The 19523-nt window shown below is 41.1% G+C and overlaps 1 protein-coding gene across 50 annotated transcripts in view; it reads right to left on the bottom strand.

Moving 5' to 3' along the window:
• Window positions 1-19523, bottom strand: part of LRRFIP1 (LRR binding FLII interacting protein 1) — a 187176-nt gene that overhangs the window by 23452 nt on the left and 144201 nt on the right. For 47 of the 50 annotated variants that reach the window (XM_077448271.1, XM_077448280.1, XM_077448265.1 and 44 more), the window contains 5 exons: window positions 15142-15234; window positions 14807-14899; window positions 12710-12802; window positions 11991-12102; window positions 5707-10278 (listed from right to left, as the gene is read on the bottom strand). In XM_077448271.1, the coding sequence (XP_077304397.1) occupies window positions 8483-10278; window positions 11991-12102; window positions 12710-12802; window positions 14807-14899; window positions 15142-15234 (2187 nt within the window). In that variant the 3' untranslated portion in view covers window positions 5707-8482. Of the gene's footprint in view, window positions 1-1432; window positions 1483-5706; window positions 10279-11990; window positions 12103-12709; window positions 12803-14806; window positions 14900-15141; window positions 15235-19523 lie in introns of those variants that run through there. The other 3 variants (XM_077448303.1, XM_077448304.1, XM_077448276.1) reach the window with 3 other exon arrangements.

The following is a 19523-nucleotide window of genomic DNA, read 5'->3' as shown; positions in this document are numbered from 1 at the left end:
TGCGGGTGCCTGTTGGGCACGCGCATTGGCTGTTGGGCACGTGTGCGCCAGAGGGATCTTAGAGCCGACCTACAGCTACGATGGCTCATGCAGGGGAGCCAACCTGTGGCGGCTGGTCCGGAAGCAGTTAAAGAAGTGGATTTGGCCCAGAGAGGATGGTTGCATTTGAGTAATGTTCAGATATGGCTTCTTTGTACGATAGAGCTTTACCTTGTTTACAGTGATTTATGAAAAGTATTCCCGAGTCCATGCAGTGATGTTCATTACATCTCTTCGTTCCTCTCAAGACCTCCTGTTCTTTAGCTCCCTCGTCAACTCCTCCCATGGTCGCCTCCAGGACTTTTCCAAAGCCCCTCCAATCTTATGGAATGCCTTACCCCAATCTGTCCAGAGAAGCCTATTCTACCCACACCTAACAACTCTATTTTCATTTTCTCTATCAGCTCATGCCCATTTTTAATGCAGTAACGCCTGGGAATCACAGGCATCTAATAGTGCCTTTTGGCCTTGTCCCTTGCTCACAGAGATTTCTCCAGATTCTCCAAATCTTTTGATATTTTTTAAGGTACTTATATAGCGCTGTCAATTTACGTAGCGCTTTACATATACATTGTACATTTACATCAGTCCCTACCCTTAAGGAGCTTACAATCTAAGGTCCCTAACTCACATTCATATAATAGGGCCAATTTAGACAGAAGCCAATTAACCTACCAGCTTTCGAGTGTGGGAGGAAGCCGGAGTACCTGGATGAAACCCACGCAGGCACAGGGAGAACATGCAAAACTCCAGGCAGGTAGTGTCGTGGTTGGGATCCGAACCAGTGACCCTTTTTACTGCTAGACGAGAGTGCTACCCCACTACACCACTGTGCCGCCCGTGTACTGTATATGAAATTTTTAAAGTATTTGCAATTTGGAAGGTTATTCTGAAAACACCAAATTTTAAATGCAGCTTTTCAGATTGGTGAATCTCTGCCTAACTTTACTGCCCACTGATGTTCTTTGTATACCTAATCAAGTCAGTGACCTGTTGCCAATTAACCTAATTAGTTGCAAATTGTTCTTCCAGCTCTTCCTTGTTAGTACCATACTTTTTTTTGCACTGTCCCAACTTGTTTGAGAGGTGTAGTTGCCATGATTTTCAAAATTACTTTATTTCTTCCTAAAAAGGTACATTTTAAACATTTGATATGTTTTCTATTTTGAGGAAAACATGGGTTTATGAGATTTGCAAATCATTACATTTTCTTTTTATGAAGATTTTACACAACTTTTTTGGAATTAAGATTTTAACTTTCCATATCCAAGAGCCTTTCTACATCCCAAGTTGGATCTGTCATGGTGTGAAGTATACTGAGAAATGACACAATGACAGTTACAGTTTTTTGGGGGGGTTTTTTAGGAACTGTATCCAATTAGTCTTGCGTTACCTGCTCTAGGAAGCATTCCCTCTCATCCATTAATTTCTTCATCCTGATTTCTTCAAATAGAAAATACAGTCAGAAAGGGAAGTTAAGAATGTAGAAATTGGGGGAGATGTGAACAAAAATTATTCCAGTAAATATATAACTGTGAAAACTTAACATGCAAGTTGACACTGACATGCCAATCCCATTTATGATTTTTAGTAGAGGATTTCTTGTTGAAAATCAGGTTAGACTGAAGGAGACAATACATAAAGCAAGCATGAGTACATGCATGTGTGGCATTTTTAAATGTTTAACCAGGCAAGTATTCATAAATGTGATAAATAGCTATTATGCTAAATTCTTGGAAAACAGAAAAATGCACCATTGCAAAAAAAGATACACAGTATTTGATCCCCCGCTGATTTTGTACGTTTGCTCACTGACAAAAATGATCAGTCTAATTTTAATGGAAGGTTTATTTTAACAGTGAGACAGAACAAAAATATCCATAAGTATCTGATCCCCTATCAGTCAGCAAGATGTATTGCTCCCAGGTGTATTCTATAAAGGTAACAAGCTGAGTTTAGGAGCACTCTCTTAAAAGGGAGTGCTACTAATCTCAGTTTATTATCTATATAAAAAAGACACCTGTGCACAGAAGCAAATCAGATTCCAATCTCTCCACCATGGCCAAGATCAAAGAGCTGTACAAGCGTGTCAGTGACATGATTGTAGACCTACACAAGGCTGGAATGGGCTACAAGACCATCGCCAAAGCAGCTTGGCGAGAGGGTGACAACAGTTGGTGTGATTATTCACAAATGGAAGAAACACAAAAAAACGTAATATCCCTTGGTCTGGGGCTCCATGCAAGATCTCACCTCATGGAGTTTCAATGATCATAAGAACAGTAAGGAATCAGCCCAGAACTACAAGGGAAAATCTGATCAATGATCTCAAGGCAGCTGGGACCATAGTCACCAATAAAACAATTGGCAACACACTACGCTGTGAAGAACTGAGCGCCCGCAAGGTCCCCCTGCTCAAGAAAGCACATGTACAAACCCGTCCAAAGTTTGCTAATGAACATCTGAATGATTTCAGAGGAGAACTGAGTTAAAGTGTTGTGGTCAGATGAGACCAAAATCAAGATCTTTGGAATCAACTCAACTCGCCATGTATGGAGGAGGAGGAATGCTGCCTATGACCACAAGAACACTAGCCCCACTGTCAAACATGGAGAAGAAAACATTATGCTTTTGGGGGGGGGGGGGGGGGGGGGGAGGTTTCTGCTAAGGGGACAGGACAACTTCACTGCATCAAAAGGGATGATGGACTGGTCCATGTAGCATCATATCTTGGATAAGAACCTCCTTCCCTCAGCCAGAGGATTGAAAATGGGTCTTGGAGCGGTCTTCCAGCATGACAATGACCCAAAAGACATGGCCAAGGCAACAAAGGAGTGGCTCAAAAAAAAGCACATTAAGGTCTTGGAGTGGCCTAGCCAGTCTCCAGACCTTAATCTCATGGAAAATATGTGAAGGGAGCTGAAGGTTCGAGTTACCAAACGTTAGCCTTGAAACCTTAATGACTTGGAGAGGATCTGCAAAGAGGAGTGGGACAAAATCCCTCCTGAGATGTGTGCAAACATGACAGCCATCTACAAAAAACCTCTGCCAACAAGGCTTTTGCCACCAAGTACTAAGTCATGTTTTGGAAAGGGGTCAAATACTTATTTCACTCATTCAAATGAAAATGAATTTATAAAGTTTTTGAAATGCGTTTTTCTGGATATTTTTGTTATTCTGTCTCTCACTGTTAAAATAAAAGTTGCCATTAAAATTATAGACTGATGATTTCTTTGTCAGTGGCCAAACGTACAAAATCAGCAGGTGATCAAATACTTTTTTCCACTCACTGTATGTGTGTATTGTAGTGTGTGTGTGTGTGTGTGTGTGTGTGTGTGTGTGTGTGTGTGTGTGTGTGTAGGACACCGAATTGGCTGCATGCACTGCACCCTACCTCACCTACCGCTGTACAGCGCATTACAAAACACTGATATTAAGTCAATTTAGGTATTTATAGTACACCACCTCAATGTCAAAAAATTATTGGTTTTAATACATACATAACTGCATTTGTTTTCTTTTCTGAATATCTGACTAGAGTTCAACTTTCAAAAGAAAGCTTTACATGGGGTAAGATGGGATAGGGATTCAACCTGGATACCTATAGAATCAGGCACCAAGATTTTGCAGATCCAGATGCTTTTTTGTAAGGGACTCTGTCAGAATTTGAGTTTGTTTTCATCCCTGCGTGTGCAACCTGCACAGCTGTCCAAACATCTAAAAGATTCATCATTGTATTCACAACAGTTGCCCACTTAAACATTCATACAATTAATCAATACTTGTTCAATGCTACTTTAGAGCAGCAGAGATTATAAGAATTGTTTAATCAACCCTAAATCCTAGATCAAATTGATTACTATAAAATATGTATGGTTGCAGAGTGGGGAATGCCTCAGCTGCTTATGATTGGCCCATAACAGTGACAGCCTCCTAGTGTCACAGTTTGCGTATGCTGTGAAGTTAATTTCCCTGGATAATCAGATGTTTGGCTCATGGAAGCCTGAAGATTTGTAATAAAAATTTTAACAATTCAGCACAGCAAGTTAAAAAGTGGGACTAAACTCTCTCAGTCATGAACCATTTTTAATTCATATGCTTCTAGCATTAGTGAATAGATATATATTTTTTATATAAAACTTTTTTTATTTTTTTTACATTTCTTCGGTTGCTTCCTGGTTTCTGGCCTAGTGCAAAATGTCATATCCCAGAAGTCATCATGGGCAGCTTTGTTCTCCTTTATCAGGATGAGAGGAGTCAGCTAAACGCACCCTCCTGCCTGCATGCCCAAGGTAAGGACAGATGGATTCAAGGAAGCAAATGCTACATGAATCATCTGCCCTTATTTAAGATGGGCATGGCTAGCAATGCTAGGGGGGCTTTGCAAAGGGATTTATAAAAAATAAAGCATGTAGACATGGATGGATGAGTTTGCTGTGAATATAAAAAATGAATTAAATCAGGTTTTCAGGTTGTGGTGTTAAGATAGAGTTTAGTTCTGTTTAATAGTGCTAAGCAGCAGCTTTTTAGCATCCACTCACAAACTAATAATTGATCATCAGGTGATGGAATTGTCGAGGAGGAGACAATAGACTGAAGTAACTTCACAGCATACATACATTTTTACAGAAAATTGTCTCTGAAGTTTGTCTCTGGGCACATGGACACATTGGGGCTGTTTGGCTCTACAGGTTACCTGTGAGTTTACATGCTTGGTCATTATAATAAATGGTAAATTGCCCAATCGCTCTGCCTAATTGATTTCAATCCAATAACCTTGCCAGTCTGCCTGACACTAGTTTATACTGTTTTGTACAATGCAGGCTACATTCACACTGGGGACTAGGGCCAGTGTGAATAGTAGCGTCATGAAAAAAAAATTCTGCTGCATCTCGGTGCGGCCGCCAGCCCCTTTCACTATAGTGACAGGTTGCTGGCGACCGCAGCCATTCGCATCTCTCTGCACAGCCAGCAATTACCTGCAGGGAATGCTGCTCAACAATTTGTGACCTGTCATTGTAGTGAACAGGGACGGCAGCTGCACCAGCTGCTAAGAGGCCCAGCAGGAATCTCTGGTTCCTGCCGCTACTATCCCTCACAGTACAGTAAGGAAAACAAATATCAAATCTACCAATAGTCAACTAAAGCCTAGTACACACTTTTGTGTTTTTTGTTCAACCTAGCGGGCGTTTGTACAGCAACCCCCCCCCCCCCCCCTGAACAATTGTGTTCTAACAGGGGGACGCTCCGTCGGCCAGAACACACCAGTCAGTAACTCACAGCCATTGGCTGAGAAGACTAATCGGATTCCGATCGGCAGACCTTCTATGGTCATGCCCTGTTGACAGAAGCCGATCCAACATAAGTTCTGTACACGTGGGCTGAATGTCAACTGTTTTCTATTGAACTGACCAATGCCGTCTGGCATTTGATCTGTGTGTATGGCCCTTAAGTGAACTTTTCCTTATCCTGAGCAGCCCAGGATTTCTCCACATAGCACTGAAGCAGCCTATCTGCATGTCAGATAATTTCAGTGCAGGGTGGTTGATCAGATTGTCCTATCTTAATGTTATGTGGTCTGAATCTCAATGTCAGGTGCATAACAAACAATGAAATAGAAACACACACTTAAATGTAATGTGCTTGACAAATGGAACAAGAAAAACATCCAAAGAATAAAAATGCTTTATTTCCAATATATACAGCCTGAGATAGCAATACAGTTTTTTTTATTGTCCAAAATCTTATATTGATAAACTCCCCCTATTTCAGCAGCAGATTCTGTTTGTAACAGACAGTGTATACATAAGCAAAGCCGACTTATCATGTCAATGTCTGCAGTGCAAACAGGGCGTGGTCAGTGCATATAGTACGAAAGCTTAATTAGCAAAGCTGACCATGATCGATTAGACATTTCAAAGCAAACTGAACACCACATCTCTGATAAACTGCCGGAATAAAACTTACAATTTAACTATTGTTAAAGCGAATCTTCAGTCAAAAAAAAAAAAAAAAAAAAAAAGAAGAAGAAAAGCTTAGCGGCTACAAATACTACAGCTGCTGTCTTTGTCCCATTCCAGGCTGGTTCTTCGCCTGTCTTCGGGTCCTCAATGCCAGCATGTTACTAAGGGAAGCCAGCAGTGACTGCTTGTGGCTTCCCATTGCGCTGTGCTTTGTGAATGGACCTGCAGCATTCTGGGACCTGCGACATGTCTCACACGGATGGGGGGGGGGGGGGGGTGAAAAGTGGGAGTTAGTACCTGCTTAAACTAGGTGCCTGCTCCCCAAAATAAAAAGTAAAAAAAAAAAAAACATGGGAAAAGAGGGAGGAAGGAGGAGGTGTGAACTTCAGCTGATGATGTATATTGAACTTATAAAAGACAGTAACTGTATTCTACCACAAGGTGGTGACACAATATTACATGGAATGATCTTTTAAATACAGATTGCCAGATAATCACAAATTGTTATTAGAAATCTGCACTACAATTAAAAACTATAGAAAGATTTTTGTTTAGACTACAATTCTTTTTCATAAGAATAAGGGGCTGTACATGTTATAAATAATAATAGTACACAGCACATTACAGCAGCAAGACAGATTTTTAAACATATTCTAGGCATATGCCATTAAAAGGCTACAATCAGGTAGGGACTGGACTTTAAGAGAGGATTCAACAACGCTGTAATAATAAAACAAATAGAACCCACACTGCAGTGGCATGCATTTAATCTATAGTCTGCTATAGTCTGCTATGTATCTCCTAAGTTTATGAAACCGTGACTGCTAGTATTATTAGGAAGAAATCGTTTTAGGCAGTGCATAGTGATGGTCTGCAGAAGTGCAGTAAAGCTTGATTGACAGCAGATGAGAAAAATGCTGCTATACTCGCAGAGCCGTTTTTCTTTTTTTTTTTTTATAATGAGAGAATTTAATTTTTGTGGCTAAAAGCAGCTAACAATCAGGCACAATCCTAAAACCAATTGTCATACTGAGAACCTAGCTTTGCTAGGCTGGAAAAAAAAAAAATTAGTAATGTAACATTTTCTACTTATACTAAATGTGATTCTTGGACACATTATTGGTGCCCATAAAAAATACAATAAAAAATTTAACAGAGAACGTAAAGGTTGCAATAGTAGGCAAGAACAGGTGTACATTTTTATGACACTTTCAAATATTTCTGCTGTTTCCTGTAATAGGCTGCCAGCATCTGAACAATTATTTGCACTTATTAGTAAACCCTAAATATTATATATTCCAATTCAACTTATCCATACACATCTACTAAAATGGATTTCAGTCTACTTTTGTGCATTGCAGGTAAAATTAACATGGAGTGCAAGATTATGACAATACAACGATCCAGTGACAGGTATGTAAAATAAATAACCCACCCCCATCCTATACTAATCTCTATTCTTTCTTTGCAATTTAAGACTAATTTTGTAACAGTGTAAGAGATATTTTATAGCATTAAGAAATTAGGTACCTCTGCTCAACAGAGGAACCTGCATGAAATAGAAATTAGGATTTATAGGGCATAGTAATTAAGGCACTTAAAGAATGGAATCTATAGTTCATCTTAATAAGGTTCTACAAAGAACAATGGTTACTTCCATATTGGAGTAGCCCATAACAACTAAACTTCAGTCCACCAGCTCAAAACACTTGAATATTATTTCTAGCTGGATGCTGTGGGTTACTACTGCACTTCTCTTTATCAAAAGAGTTCGTTCACATTTGTTTTGCTGACATTTGCCACAAACCTCTGTATGCATTAGTATCCTGAATATATGAACATGCAATAATCTTTTGTATAAACTTTTTTTTTTTTAGCTGATCAGTACACTGCTCTCCCCTCTCCATCCTGCAGATGGCAGGATGAAGAGCGGAAGGCAATGAAATGAGCAGCTGAAAAAGTAAGCATTCTTTAACAAAAAGCAGCTTTGCGTGTTAATGTATTGACACTAATGCATAGGGAGCTTTTTGGCAGTCAGTAAAGGCAAACAAACCCTTTAAATAAGAATATAAATAGATTCATATTCTCAAAAAAATTGTGCAATAGAGCTAGAAAGTGAGCCATAGTAATCTAGAATACATTTAAAAAAAAAATATTACGATGATATATACCATATTGCACAAAGAGAAAATACAAGTGCAAACCAATAAAAATGTTTCAAAAGGAATGAGCGCAAACAGATAAATAATTCTCTCTCACCCCTGGGCTGCAGCAAAACAGTGGCATAACCATCCTGGGGACCTGTTTTTACTTTAGAGTGTGAAAAAGAAGTTTCAGAATGTTATACCCATAGTGCAGGGATGTGTTCACAACAGACACGGCAGCTAAAGTGTAAAGGAATTAGTGCAATTGGGCAAACTGTTGAGGATATTCAGCGGTGCCACAAGGGGTTTACATAGCATTAACTATCTTTCTTTTATTCATGAAACCACACAGTCTTCTTTATTTTTGCCTTTTCCTTTTCTGACAGCTTTATCGGAGCTGTCCTCCATACGTATGTCATCTGTAGATCCATGGTCCACTGATGATCCCAATGGTAGACTTTCTCCAGTGTATTTTTCACTTCGTACCGCCACATCTTCATTGTCATCAGATTCTTCCCCCTCTGGTGTACACTCACCCTCACTACTTACAGTCTCACTGGAAACAGAGTCTTTTTGAGTTTCTGTAACAACTGGAATGTTGTCAATTGTGTTCTCACTGGATGATGATCCGTCTGGATGATCAGAAGTCTTGTCTTGTTTCTCCTCTTCCAATAACTCAGTTCCTGGCACATCTGGGAAGACCGGATTTGTTATTTCATTTATGGTCTCACTCTTGTCACACACTGGATGATCAGAAATTTTGTCTAGGTTTCCTTCATCTAATACCACAGTGTCTGGTGCATCCGAGAAGATAGTATTCATTTTTTTATTACTTCTCTCACTCTCGTCATACACTAGAGTGTCAGAAAATGTGTTTTCTTCCCTTTTATCCAGTAACTCGGGCCCTGGAATATCTGGGAATGCAGTATTAATTTTTCCATTCTTCTGACTTCCTAGATTAGCATGAATCCTTCCATCATCTGTTTTACCTTTGTGTTGGTCTAGGTGACTAATGCTATCATCTTCAATTTTTTTTAGTACTTCATTCTTAACTGCGCTTTGCATGTTACTTATAACACAAGGCTCTGAAACCTCACCATAGTTATTGTTTTCACGGTCTACCAGTTGTTTATCTTCTTTTATAAGCTGGATGTCTTGAGTTGACTGCTCAGGAGATTCATCTGTGGTTTTCTTCTCAGCTACATCACATGCATCGGTGTGAACTATTGCCTCTGCAGATACAGACTCCTCAGAAGATATGTTTGTATTACTATCTTTTTTTTCCGAGTCATCCTCTCTGCTCTCTAACCCTGACTCAACAAGAACAGACTGTTCCTCATGCTTTACCTCCTCCTCACACACTTCATGTTTTACAGCTGTAGCTGTCATCTCATCAGCAGTACTCCCTTCTGAATCATCCTTACTAGAATCATCAGAGATGCTTGTTTCATGCTCATCTTTTGTGTCTTTATGGAGGTCACCTACATCATCTGTAATGAAGACAACATTGTCTTTGCAATCTGAAATCTCCAAAGTTCCATTTTTGGGAACACTGTTACTTTCAATAGATGTGCTCTGTATACATTGGTCTTCTTCCTTATTTAAGTCTTGTTGGCTGAAGTTATAGTCATCACTCCTAAAATCACCCGAAGAAACTGCGTATTCTTCACTGAACTGATCAGCTACTAAAGGAGACTGAACAACATTTTCCAGAGCATCTTGGAAGACATCATTTTCTACTGGGCTTGTGTTCCTTTGGTCCACTGTTGTCTCTTTAGGCATCTCTGAAAAACGTAGCTCTAAATTCTCTTTGTGTACATTTTCTGGAGCATGTTCATCCACCGCATTTTCACGTTCATTGCTTGTTGACGCTGAATCAAATGACAGAGCTCCATGATGCTCTAGATCTGTTTGACAGCCACTGACAGTACCAACAGTATTTACATCATTTGAATTGTGAGCAAATTCTTGAATGATTTGCTCTTTCATTTCATCTCCAACCTCTGCATTCAGTGGCGATTCTGATGAAGCAGTCAGCAGTACTTCCTGATTGGCCTGTTCAGTCTTGGAGGGGGGAATTTCACCCACCACTGACATAGTTTCTTTTTTCTCCACTGCTTCCTCTGAGGGGCCTAAAAAACCATGGACAAGAAAATGAAATATCTGCACAATATCTAAACCCACCTGCCCAAAAGAGCTCAGAAAGAGACAGAGCAGAAGTGGAGGAATCAAAGTTTCTGCCCAGGAAGAGTAGGTAGCAACAGGTTGGACAGTGCAGGAGAAAGGTCATCCTGGATGACAGCTGTGTAAAAAAGAAACGTTAACCAAAGCAGATAGTTTATCGGTTTAAAAAGTATATCTGTTATAGGATAACTATGTGGTCTGCCACTGTTGGCTCATTTCTGAAAACGATAGTTGGTTGCATACGGCTCTACTACCGAGTTACAAACCCAGACTAAGAATGCAACAAAGTCAGAGATAGAGCAACATTTCTTACAGAGACAAAGGATCATCTTAGTATTTGTTTTGGATCAGTGTCTCAGTAAGTACTTAGGTGAAAACATTAGGCATGAAAGGCAGACAAATAGCCTTTTTTTAATGGAGAAGTCAGTGGAGACAGACCATATAATTATTTTGTGACAGGCTTCCTTTAAGGTTAAAAGGCTGCTTAGCAAACTGCTGTAAAATTGATAGATGAGCTACATTAAAATCTAAATATGGATATGGTTTGTTAAACAAACCTAAACACTGTTCTGTAAAAACAAAAAACTTTTTTGCCCTTTGCCCTCTCAGTGTGGCCATGGAGCATTAGGTTAATATTTTTTTTGTTTCTCTGAATGTGGACAAATAGGCCTTAGTCAAAGGCCACAAAATCCACACTACTGCACTTAACCAATGTCTCAGTTTTTTTCTGGATTGAGAACCACCATCACATTAGCAAAGTGGCCCCCATATTTACACAATCCACAGTCTTGATGCAGTCTTTGTGGGATTAGTGTACCACCAACCTATACCATGTAGGAAAAATGCTTCAGCTTTACCCTGTGTCTCCTTCCCTGCTCTTGAATCTCCGCTGGAATTGCCTTTTTGGCAAGGGCCACATAGTCTCAGAGATCTGATATGTACACAAGATACTGCACTCACCGAAAGGACTATCAAATACCACATCAGCCATCACTTCCAAGCTGCGTTCTAATGATCCATTGGTATTCAGAAAACACAGAATATTCCAGGCATAAGAACCTTCCAATCCTCATGTAGGATAACAAGGCCTGTATCTCCAAGCGCTAGGACATGTACCACCCCAACTATGTGCTAACCTTTACCCAACAAAACAAATCCAACCTCTAAGATCATTAGGTTAACCTTCTTGAGAATATAAGATGGAATTAGATCCCCAAAGCAGTCTCCATCTTTAAACTTCAAAATGAAAAGGCAATTTCTCCCATAACTTGATTAAAAAAAAAAAAAAAAAAAAAAGAGTAGAGACATGTTTATGCACAAAGCAACCCACCTCTTATATTCCTCAACAGAATGTGCTGATAAATTACAGCAAACTAATAATTACCAGCAGGGCAATCCAGGGAAGACAATCTTCACTACATGGAAGAACTCCGGAATACTATCTCTGTGGCACTTATTTTATAGTGTATTATGTCTTTATATGTCTGTCTGCTTTAACTTTGGAGGAGGGCAGCTGTTTTGTATCAAAAATTCCCCTTACAAGGCAACGCACTAGGAGAGTTACACAATGCACAGCAAGCAGGGTTAGTGCAAAGTTACCAAAGCTCAGAATAGGATTTGCTAGAAAGAATCAGAGAGAATGACCCACAAAACCACTTACCCATGGATGTTGCCCTTATCGGTGGATCAGGACGGCCATCTGCATTTACATGAGGTTCTACAGAAGCATCTCCATTGGGGGTGCCCACAGAATCCAGTGCTATGCCGTGTTTCTAAAGAGAGAAAACAAACTAAGCATCATTTGCAAGGTAATCTATATTGAGCATTTTAAATGAATATTCATTCTGCGTAGCATTGTTTTGTGACTGCTCTCCAGGAACTTTTAACAGCTGATGTGTTCTATTTCTCTTTTCATGATCAAAGGTGAAATATATAGAGCGAAGTCTTTAAAAATATGCAATGTAATGGTACAACAGCCTGTAAGTGTGGAGTGCAAGCCTCATTGGTTGCCACAGAGGGGGACTAACACTGCTGTAACCAAACAATGCTTTAGTAAAACAAGTTTATTTCATACAACTGGTATAGTCTTGCACTTTTTCCCTCGCTTTTCTTTTTTTTTTTAGCAGCAGTCTGCTGCTGTTTAATCTTAAAGGCTAGTCAAACTATTTTAGTCATCTGGCTGCTGACAACACACTGTGGGAGGCTCTGCAGCATGACAGCTAAAGGGCGATTCTTGTTAAAAGGTCAGACTGCATTTATAATCATAATATCCCAAATCTTTGTCTGAAAACAGATTTATTGTTAATAAATGTGGTTTACATGGAAAGGATTAAAAAGGAACACATTTATACCACACTGTCAATGTTAAATCTATTGTACCTTTAGCTCGTCCCTCAGACGGGTCACCTCTTCCCTGAGGGCATCGCGTTCACTGCGAACTGGTTCAAAAAAATCTTTTTGTCTCTCTAGAGCCTGCACTTCCCCAGATAGGAGGAAGATTACACAGAGACGCGGAAGAAGATAGGTAAAAATAAAAAGGTGTGAATTCAAAGGTAAAGGTAAGAAACAACAGTACAGCTGTACGTGCACACAGATGCAGCATAGAAACCTAGACAGGTTTAGGGATTGAATCATAATGCCTCCCCACACTTGTAATAGGGGGTCTGCCACTGTTCAAGGCACATCTCACTTCTGAACACATGGCTATGGATACAAACAGTAAAGATTGTGGAAAATTCACAGCTTAGGTCTGTAATCATTTATAAAGGTTCTCTAGTTAAAATAAGGAGATGTCTAGCATAAGGTGATGGATAATTAGTGCAGCGCTAAATTCAAATATGTGTAGTAATGTAATAACACAAACCACAGAATAATACACAGTGTGCATAAAAGTGAACAGGAAAAAAAAAAAAAAAAAACTAATAAAAGTAATTCACACTGAAAAACTAAGCTCCAATGTATCATGTGAAAATAGTCTTTTATGCACATTGTGTATTATTCTGTGGTGTGTTTTATTACATTACTACACATATTTGAATTTAACGCTGCACCAATTATCCATCACCTTGTTCAACTTTGTTTGAGTGCTAGCTGCTCATCACGTTTTTATATTGTAGAGCAGTGTTTTTCTTTTTTCTGTCTAGCATAATAAACTAATAGCCATATCATTTAAACAGATTGATAATTTATGGAGACAAGCAAGCTTATTTTATAAGGGTGCCAGAGGAATGAGTCGAACTTGACATGACTTCAGTAAGCCATCACTTAAAGCGGGAGTCCACCGGGACTCCGCGTTTTTTTTATTTTTTTTTTAAAGCCAGCAGCTACAAATACTGCAGCTGCTGACTTTTAAAATAGTGACACTTACCTGTCCAGCGCGCCCGCGATGTCGCTACCCGAAGCCGATCGCTAGGTCGTCTGTCGGGTCCTGCCGCCGCCATCTTGGGTATGGGAATCAGGAAATGGAGCCTTTCGGCTTCATTTCCCGGTTCCCTACTGCGCATGCGCGAATTGCGCTGCGCAATAAGGACGCTCCCCGCTGCCTCTGGGAGCTGTGCGTTTCCCAGCAGGCAGCGGGGCACTTGCGGGAAGGGGCGGGCACTTGCGGAAAGGGGCGTAAGTTACGCCCCTTTCCGCAGAGAGCTGTCCCGGAAGTGGGTGCAGTTACCTGGATTATCCAGGTAACTGCACCCCCCTCCCCCCTGAAAGGTGCCGATTGTGGCACCGGAGGGGGGGAGGGTTCCGATGAGCGGAAGGTCCACTTTAGGGTGGACCTCCGCTTTAAAGAGGTTGTAAACCCATGGGGGGGGACGGAGCCCCTAAAGCGGTCCTCCGTCTTCATGTCTGCCGCTGCCATGGATCCCGGAATGACTTCCGGGTCTCGCTGCTCTGGCACTGTGATTCGCCGGAGCAGCGATGACGTCACTACCGCACATGCGCACGGGAGCCGACACTCGCAGCATATCGCCGCGATCTGCGGCCTGCCCAGTGCGCCTGTGTGCCGCTGTCTATGGCGCATGCGCCGTAGACAGCGGTGGCTGTCTTTTTGGATACATCTCCTAAACCATATAGGTTTAGGAGATATTACTTGGACCTACATATAAGCCTTAATCTAGGCTTACCTGTAGGTCAAAGTGGTTTGTAAGGGTTTACAACCACTTTAATTTTTTGCAATGGGATACTGTACTTTGTACATTGTATACTAGAGACTAGTAATGGGCAGTAGCATTGGTAATTGTGAGGAAGACATATCGTAAAAAAAAACAAAAAAAAAAAAACTACTTCATGAACTACACTGCAGCTGCGATATTAAACTGATTAAGTCTGGGATTCTTTCCCCCCCCCCAAGTGGCTTCAAAAAGTCATGTTTTCACAGTGCATTTAATAAACATTCTCGGTCTATTTCCTTACATTGTATGATTGATTTGACAAGGGAAATTGGGACAATTTCTAACAATCCTTAACAGGGATTCATACCCCTATCTTTTTATCCTTCCATTCTATGGTCTCTTTGAGGTCACAGATCTCTCGGTCACCGTTTTCTTGTTTTTGTTGCAGCTGGCGGATCTCCTAATGGGCAGCAGTCAGGCAGCAAGTGAAGAAGCAAAGAAGGAATTCAAGAAAAGTAAACAGTAAAGATTACATAAAGAGGATAAAAGAAACAATACAAAATAGGAAAAGGTAAATATGCTTGTGGCCCTTGTACTGAAGTCTCTTTATAAATAGCTTAGATCTGAAGATCTGCAAAACAGTGAGTCTATGTTTGCCACTTCATGGATAATTAGACAATCTCAGCATGCATCCTCCCTTACTGTTAAGAGTGACTCTCTTTGCTCCAATGCTTCCTTCATCTCAGCCAGCTTGAAATGCAAGATATTCTGGTCGTGTTTTTGCCGTTCGCATTCCTGCAAAGAAAACATATTCCATAAGATACAGACCTTACTATGCACTATCAGCTGTCAGGAGGGTGAGAGAAGGAGAAGGAGAAGATTTCCTGGCTGTTATGCTGCCCCAAAAGTCACTGACCTGTAACAACCATACAAACCAGAGGTTCAAACTTCACTTGCCACAAGCTTTATCTGGGTCAGTGACACATAGGGGTTGATTTGCTAAAACTGGAGAGTGCAAACTGCTGCAGCTGTGCATGGTAGCCAGTTTCTAATTTCAGTTTGCTCAATTAAGTTTTGGCAAAAAAAATAAAAAATTAGGAAAGCAGATTGATTTCTAAAACACAGTTGCACCAGATTTTGCATTCTCCAGTTGTAGCAAATCAACCCCAAAGTAATGAAGCCAAATACATCCAGGCATTTAGCAATTTCAGCAAGCGGTCGATGACAGCCTACACACTGGGTTTGCAGCTCTGCATAGAAACCAGCTTCCAACACCAAAGCATAACTGAAAAAGTTGAGGTTTGAAGCCAATTGGCTAACGTGCACAGCTGCACCAGATTTTGCATTCTACAGTTTTAGTAAATCAACCCCATCATTCTCTGCATGTTACCTTCCAAAAATGAAATACTGGTGTAATTAGTACTAAAAGTATTTTCTCAACCATGGATTGGGCCAACTGAATGGGAAGAAAATATTTGTTATTGATCCATTTAACAAGTCAATCAGTGCTTGATATAATGGTCATAGTTTTTCAGTTCCATTACAGTTCTCTCAGGAAGTCTGCACTTTCTCCCATAGGACGGGAACCCTGTACCCATTCAATAACCTGTAGTTCATGCATTGAAAGGGACTCTGCTTTTAGACTGGGTTCACACCTATGCAAACTAGATGTGGGTTTTCCCTGCATCCAATTCGCATAGCAGGAGAATGTGATAGGCTCCCTATGGAGCCGGTTCACATATCTCCATTGCGGCTGCGGAGTGCACTGCACAGAAACGCTGCGAGTCTTTGGCTCAGTTTCAGGTCTGAATTCAGGCAGAGATTCGTCCCTGAAATGGGGAACAGGGACACACAGCGCTCCTGTGCAATCAGCGGCCAGTTCCAGTGTGAACCCGGCCTCAAAGTGTGTGTGTGTGGTCAAAATATAGTATTCCTTTCACTTCCCAACCTGGAGACACAACATGAAGTAAGAGGAAGTTGCCTAAAAATTAAGGCAAGTGCCCTCTTAGAAAGTTGTCAGTTAAAAAGGTGTCCCCATTGGATGATTTACCCTCACCTCTGGTTTCTGGAGAATCCGTAAAATGTTGGTTTCCAATCACTTTCTGTACCTATGACAGTGGTCACCATGACAAATAGAAGAGGGCAGATAGACGGCAACAACAACCCTACAAGATTTCTATTTCTTCTCAGATCTACCAAAAACGAAGTTCTGCATATACACATACTTAAGCAAATAGCACGGCTAATTGTGTGGTGCATTCCTGAACCCCTAATGACATCACTTTAAAAAGGAAGTACTATACTAACTTATAAGACAGTTCCTGGACAAAGTGGGACTGTAGAGCCTGTCAATGTCAGCTCCACAAAACTGCTGGTGGAGTGGATTGTCAATATCCATTCATCACTGTTCATAAGCTGAAGTCTAAGTTTAAAAACCACTTAAACTCCAAGCACCACCCAGAACTAATACATTACTGGAGCCAGAATACACTGTGAAATACAATCAAATTATTGGTGTGGTGAACAGTATTGTTCACCACACCATTAATTAGAGGGTATTGCACAAGCTAAAGTCTAACAAAAAAACAACTACTTTGTATTTATAAGGAAAGTATCCTTCAAAATGTATTAGGAGTTCTATTGACTGAATGCTGAACTGAAGACAAGCATTCTGCCTAGGTATCTAGAGACTACTTACTGTATGACTCATATACAATCTAGCTCCTCTCTTCATAAAGAATGGCTGAATATTTGTGTCAGAGGCGGTTTCTAGTGAGCACAGGCTGGCCAGTCCTTTGGGTTCATACTAGGCCAATAAAACTGACTGGGTCAGGGATGGGAATATCTTTTTCATAGTGTCAGTAAATAAACACTTCTTTTGGCTAACTTATGTTTATGCAATTAAAGCTCTGCACTTGAAAGACTGCCAAATTCCTGCTAGATTAATGCATAATGTATAGGACTAAAATGCTCTCTCTGCATTCTCTCTATAAGAGGCTCTCACTAGCTCTTAGACCCCTTTCACACTGAGGCAGTTTTCAAGCTATTTAGCGCTAGAAATAGCGCCTGAAAACGGCCTCCCATGTAGCCCAAATGTGAAAAGCTGAGTGTTTTCACACTGTGGCAGTGCGCTCTCGCAGGACGTTAGAAAAAGTCCTGCAAGCAGAATGCTTGGGGCGGTTTTGGGAACGCTGTATACAGCGCTCCCAAAATACCCCTGCCCATTGCAAGGGCAGCACTTCGGAAGCACAACACCACGGGCGTTTTTAACCCTTTCTTCAGCCACTAGCGGGGATTAAAAGCGACCTGCAAGCAGCCAAAATGCGCCACTTAAAAGAGCAGTGCTTTACCGCTAATGCACGGGCGACACCAGTGTGAAAGGGATCTTATGGATACCTATTTTCTCAGGGTTTCGGTTATTAGGCATGTTTGGCTTTAGAATAATTTTAAAGATGGCAACAGAAAGGCTTACATTCAGCAGCATTGGATCCTTTTTAAGACACCTCAGATGCTTATGTTGGTCAGACATAGTTTTGCGCAGATCAAGAAATGCAATAGGTGTGATTGTGATAAGATTTTCAGATGGCACAGCAGATACAGCGTGCAATAAGCGGAAATCTTATATGCAACCCATCCAGATTCTTTTAAAGCAGAGTTCCAGGCTAAGATCAAAGTAGGTGTAATCCAATCGAGCACCCCAACTCCCCTTGTATGTCGTTTTGGGGGGGGGGGTTATACCTTTTGGTATAAAGGGAGCAAGGCTTCTGCCCTACACCACCGCGGCAAGGTACATAGTCTTCGGATTTGCATTGGCCCCTCCTCCTGTCCCCCCACTGCCTTCTGGGACCTGTGTGTGTCACAGAAGACGTTGTGGCCATTCAGAAAGCACAGTGGAACTTGCGCATGCGCAGTAGGAAACTGGCTGTGAAGCCTGAAAGCTTCACTGCCAGTTTCCCTTAGTTGCAATGCTAGCACCTGCTCCCGAGCTGATGGACGAATCGGCTTCGGTGGGCCGAAGTGTGATCCCTGCAGCAGATAAGTGTCCTTATAATAAAGGGGTTGTAAACGTAAATGTTTTTCACCTTAATGCATTCTATGCATTAAGGTGAAAAAACATCTCACAGTGCCTGCGCCACCAGCCCCCCCGTTTTTACTTACTTCACCCCTCGAAAGTCCCGCGCTTGTCCCCCGACGTCCTTTCCACCGTTCAGCCTGGCCGCTGATTGGCTGGATTGGATGGAAAGCAGCGCAGCCATTGGCTCGCGCTGCTGTCAATCACATCCACTGACACGGGGCACCGGGGGGCAGGGCCGTGTGATACAGCGAGCGGCTATAGCCGCCGGCTGTATCACGGGAGCGCGCCCGCAGATGCTTCTCACCATGCGAGGGAGCTCGCATGAACAGGAGAAGCACCTGCGGGAGGAAGCCGAGACAGCCGCCGAGGGACCCCAGAAGAGCAGGCTCGGGGCCACTCTGTGCAAAACAAGCTGCACAGTGGAAGTATAACGTTTGTTATTTAAAAAAAAAAATTAAAAAAAAAAATTCACTTTGCAATCCCTTTAAGCAGCTACATTATTTGTAGCTGCTGACCTTTTAGAATTCTTTTTTAAGAGGCTGGAACATTGCTTTAACTGCTATATTTTGAGTGCACATACTATAAAAAATAAATATCATAGGTGCTGGAACCCAACATAACGCCTGTAACTGTATATAGCCAGTTTAAAGGAACTTTTAGGAATTAAAAAATGTGCTTCCCACTTTAAACCTCTAACTGAATGACAAAAACAATAGATGAGCCTGCTTTTGTTTACGATAGGGAAGCAGTGACTGGATATCTCCTTGTTACTAGGCAGATTAAACAAATGGACATACCCTTTAGGTATGAGTTATAATCCTGCAATTAGAACTCAAGTGAAATTTACTATATCAAGCCGAAGATGCTACTCAACATGTATGCATATAAAAAGGGCCTGGCACACATAAGCAAATAATTTAAGGATTTTTCAAATGAAAGATGTGCCAAGTTCACCAATTCAGAGTGACGTAAAGTGAAGTAAATTTATATTTAGTGGAGTCTGAAATAT

This window comes from Lithobates pipiens, unplaced genomic scaffold (genome assembly GCF_037356315.1).
Source record: "Lithobates pipiens isolate NorthernLeopardFrog02 unplaced genomic scaffold, aLitPip1_a1.2 Scaffold_22, whole genome shotgun sequence".
In the NCBI taxonomy this organism is placed as follows: domain Eukaryota; kingdom Metazoa; phylum Chordata; class Amphibia; order Anura; family Ranidae; genus Lithobates; species Lithobates pipiens.
This window is presented reverse-complemented; position numbering and strand designations above follow the sequence as displayed.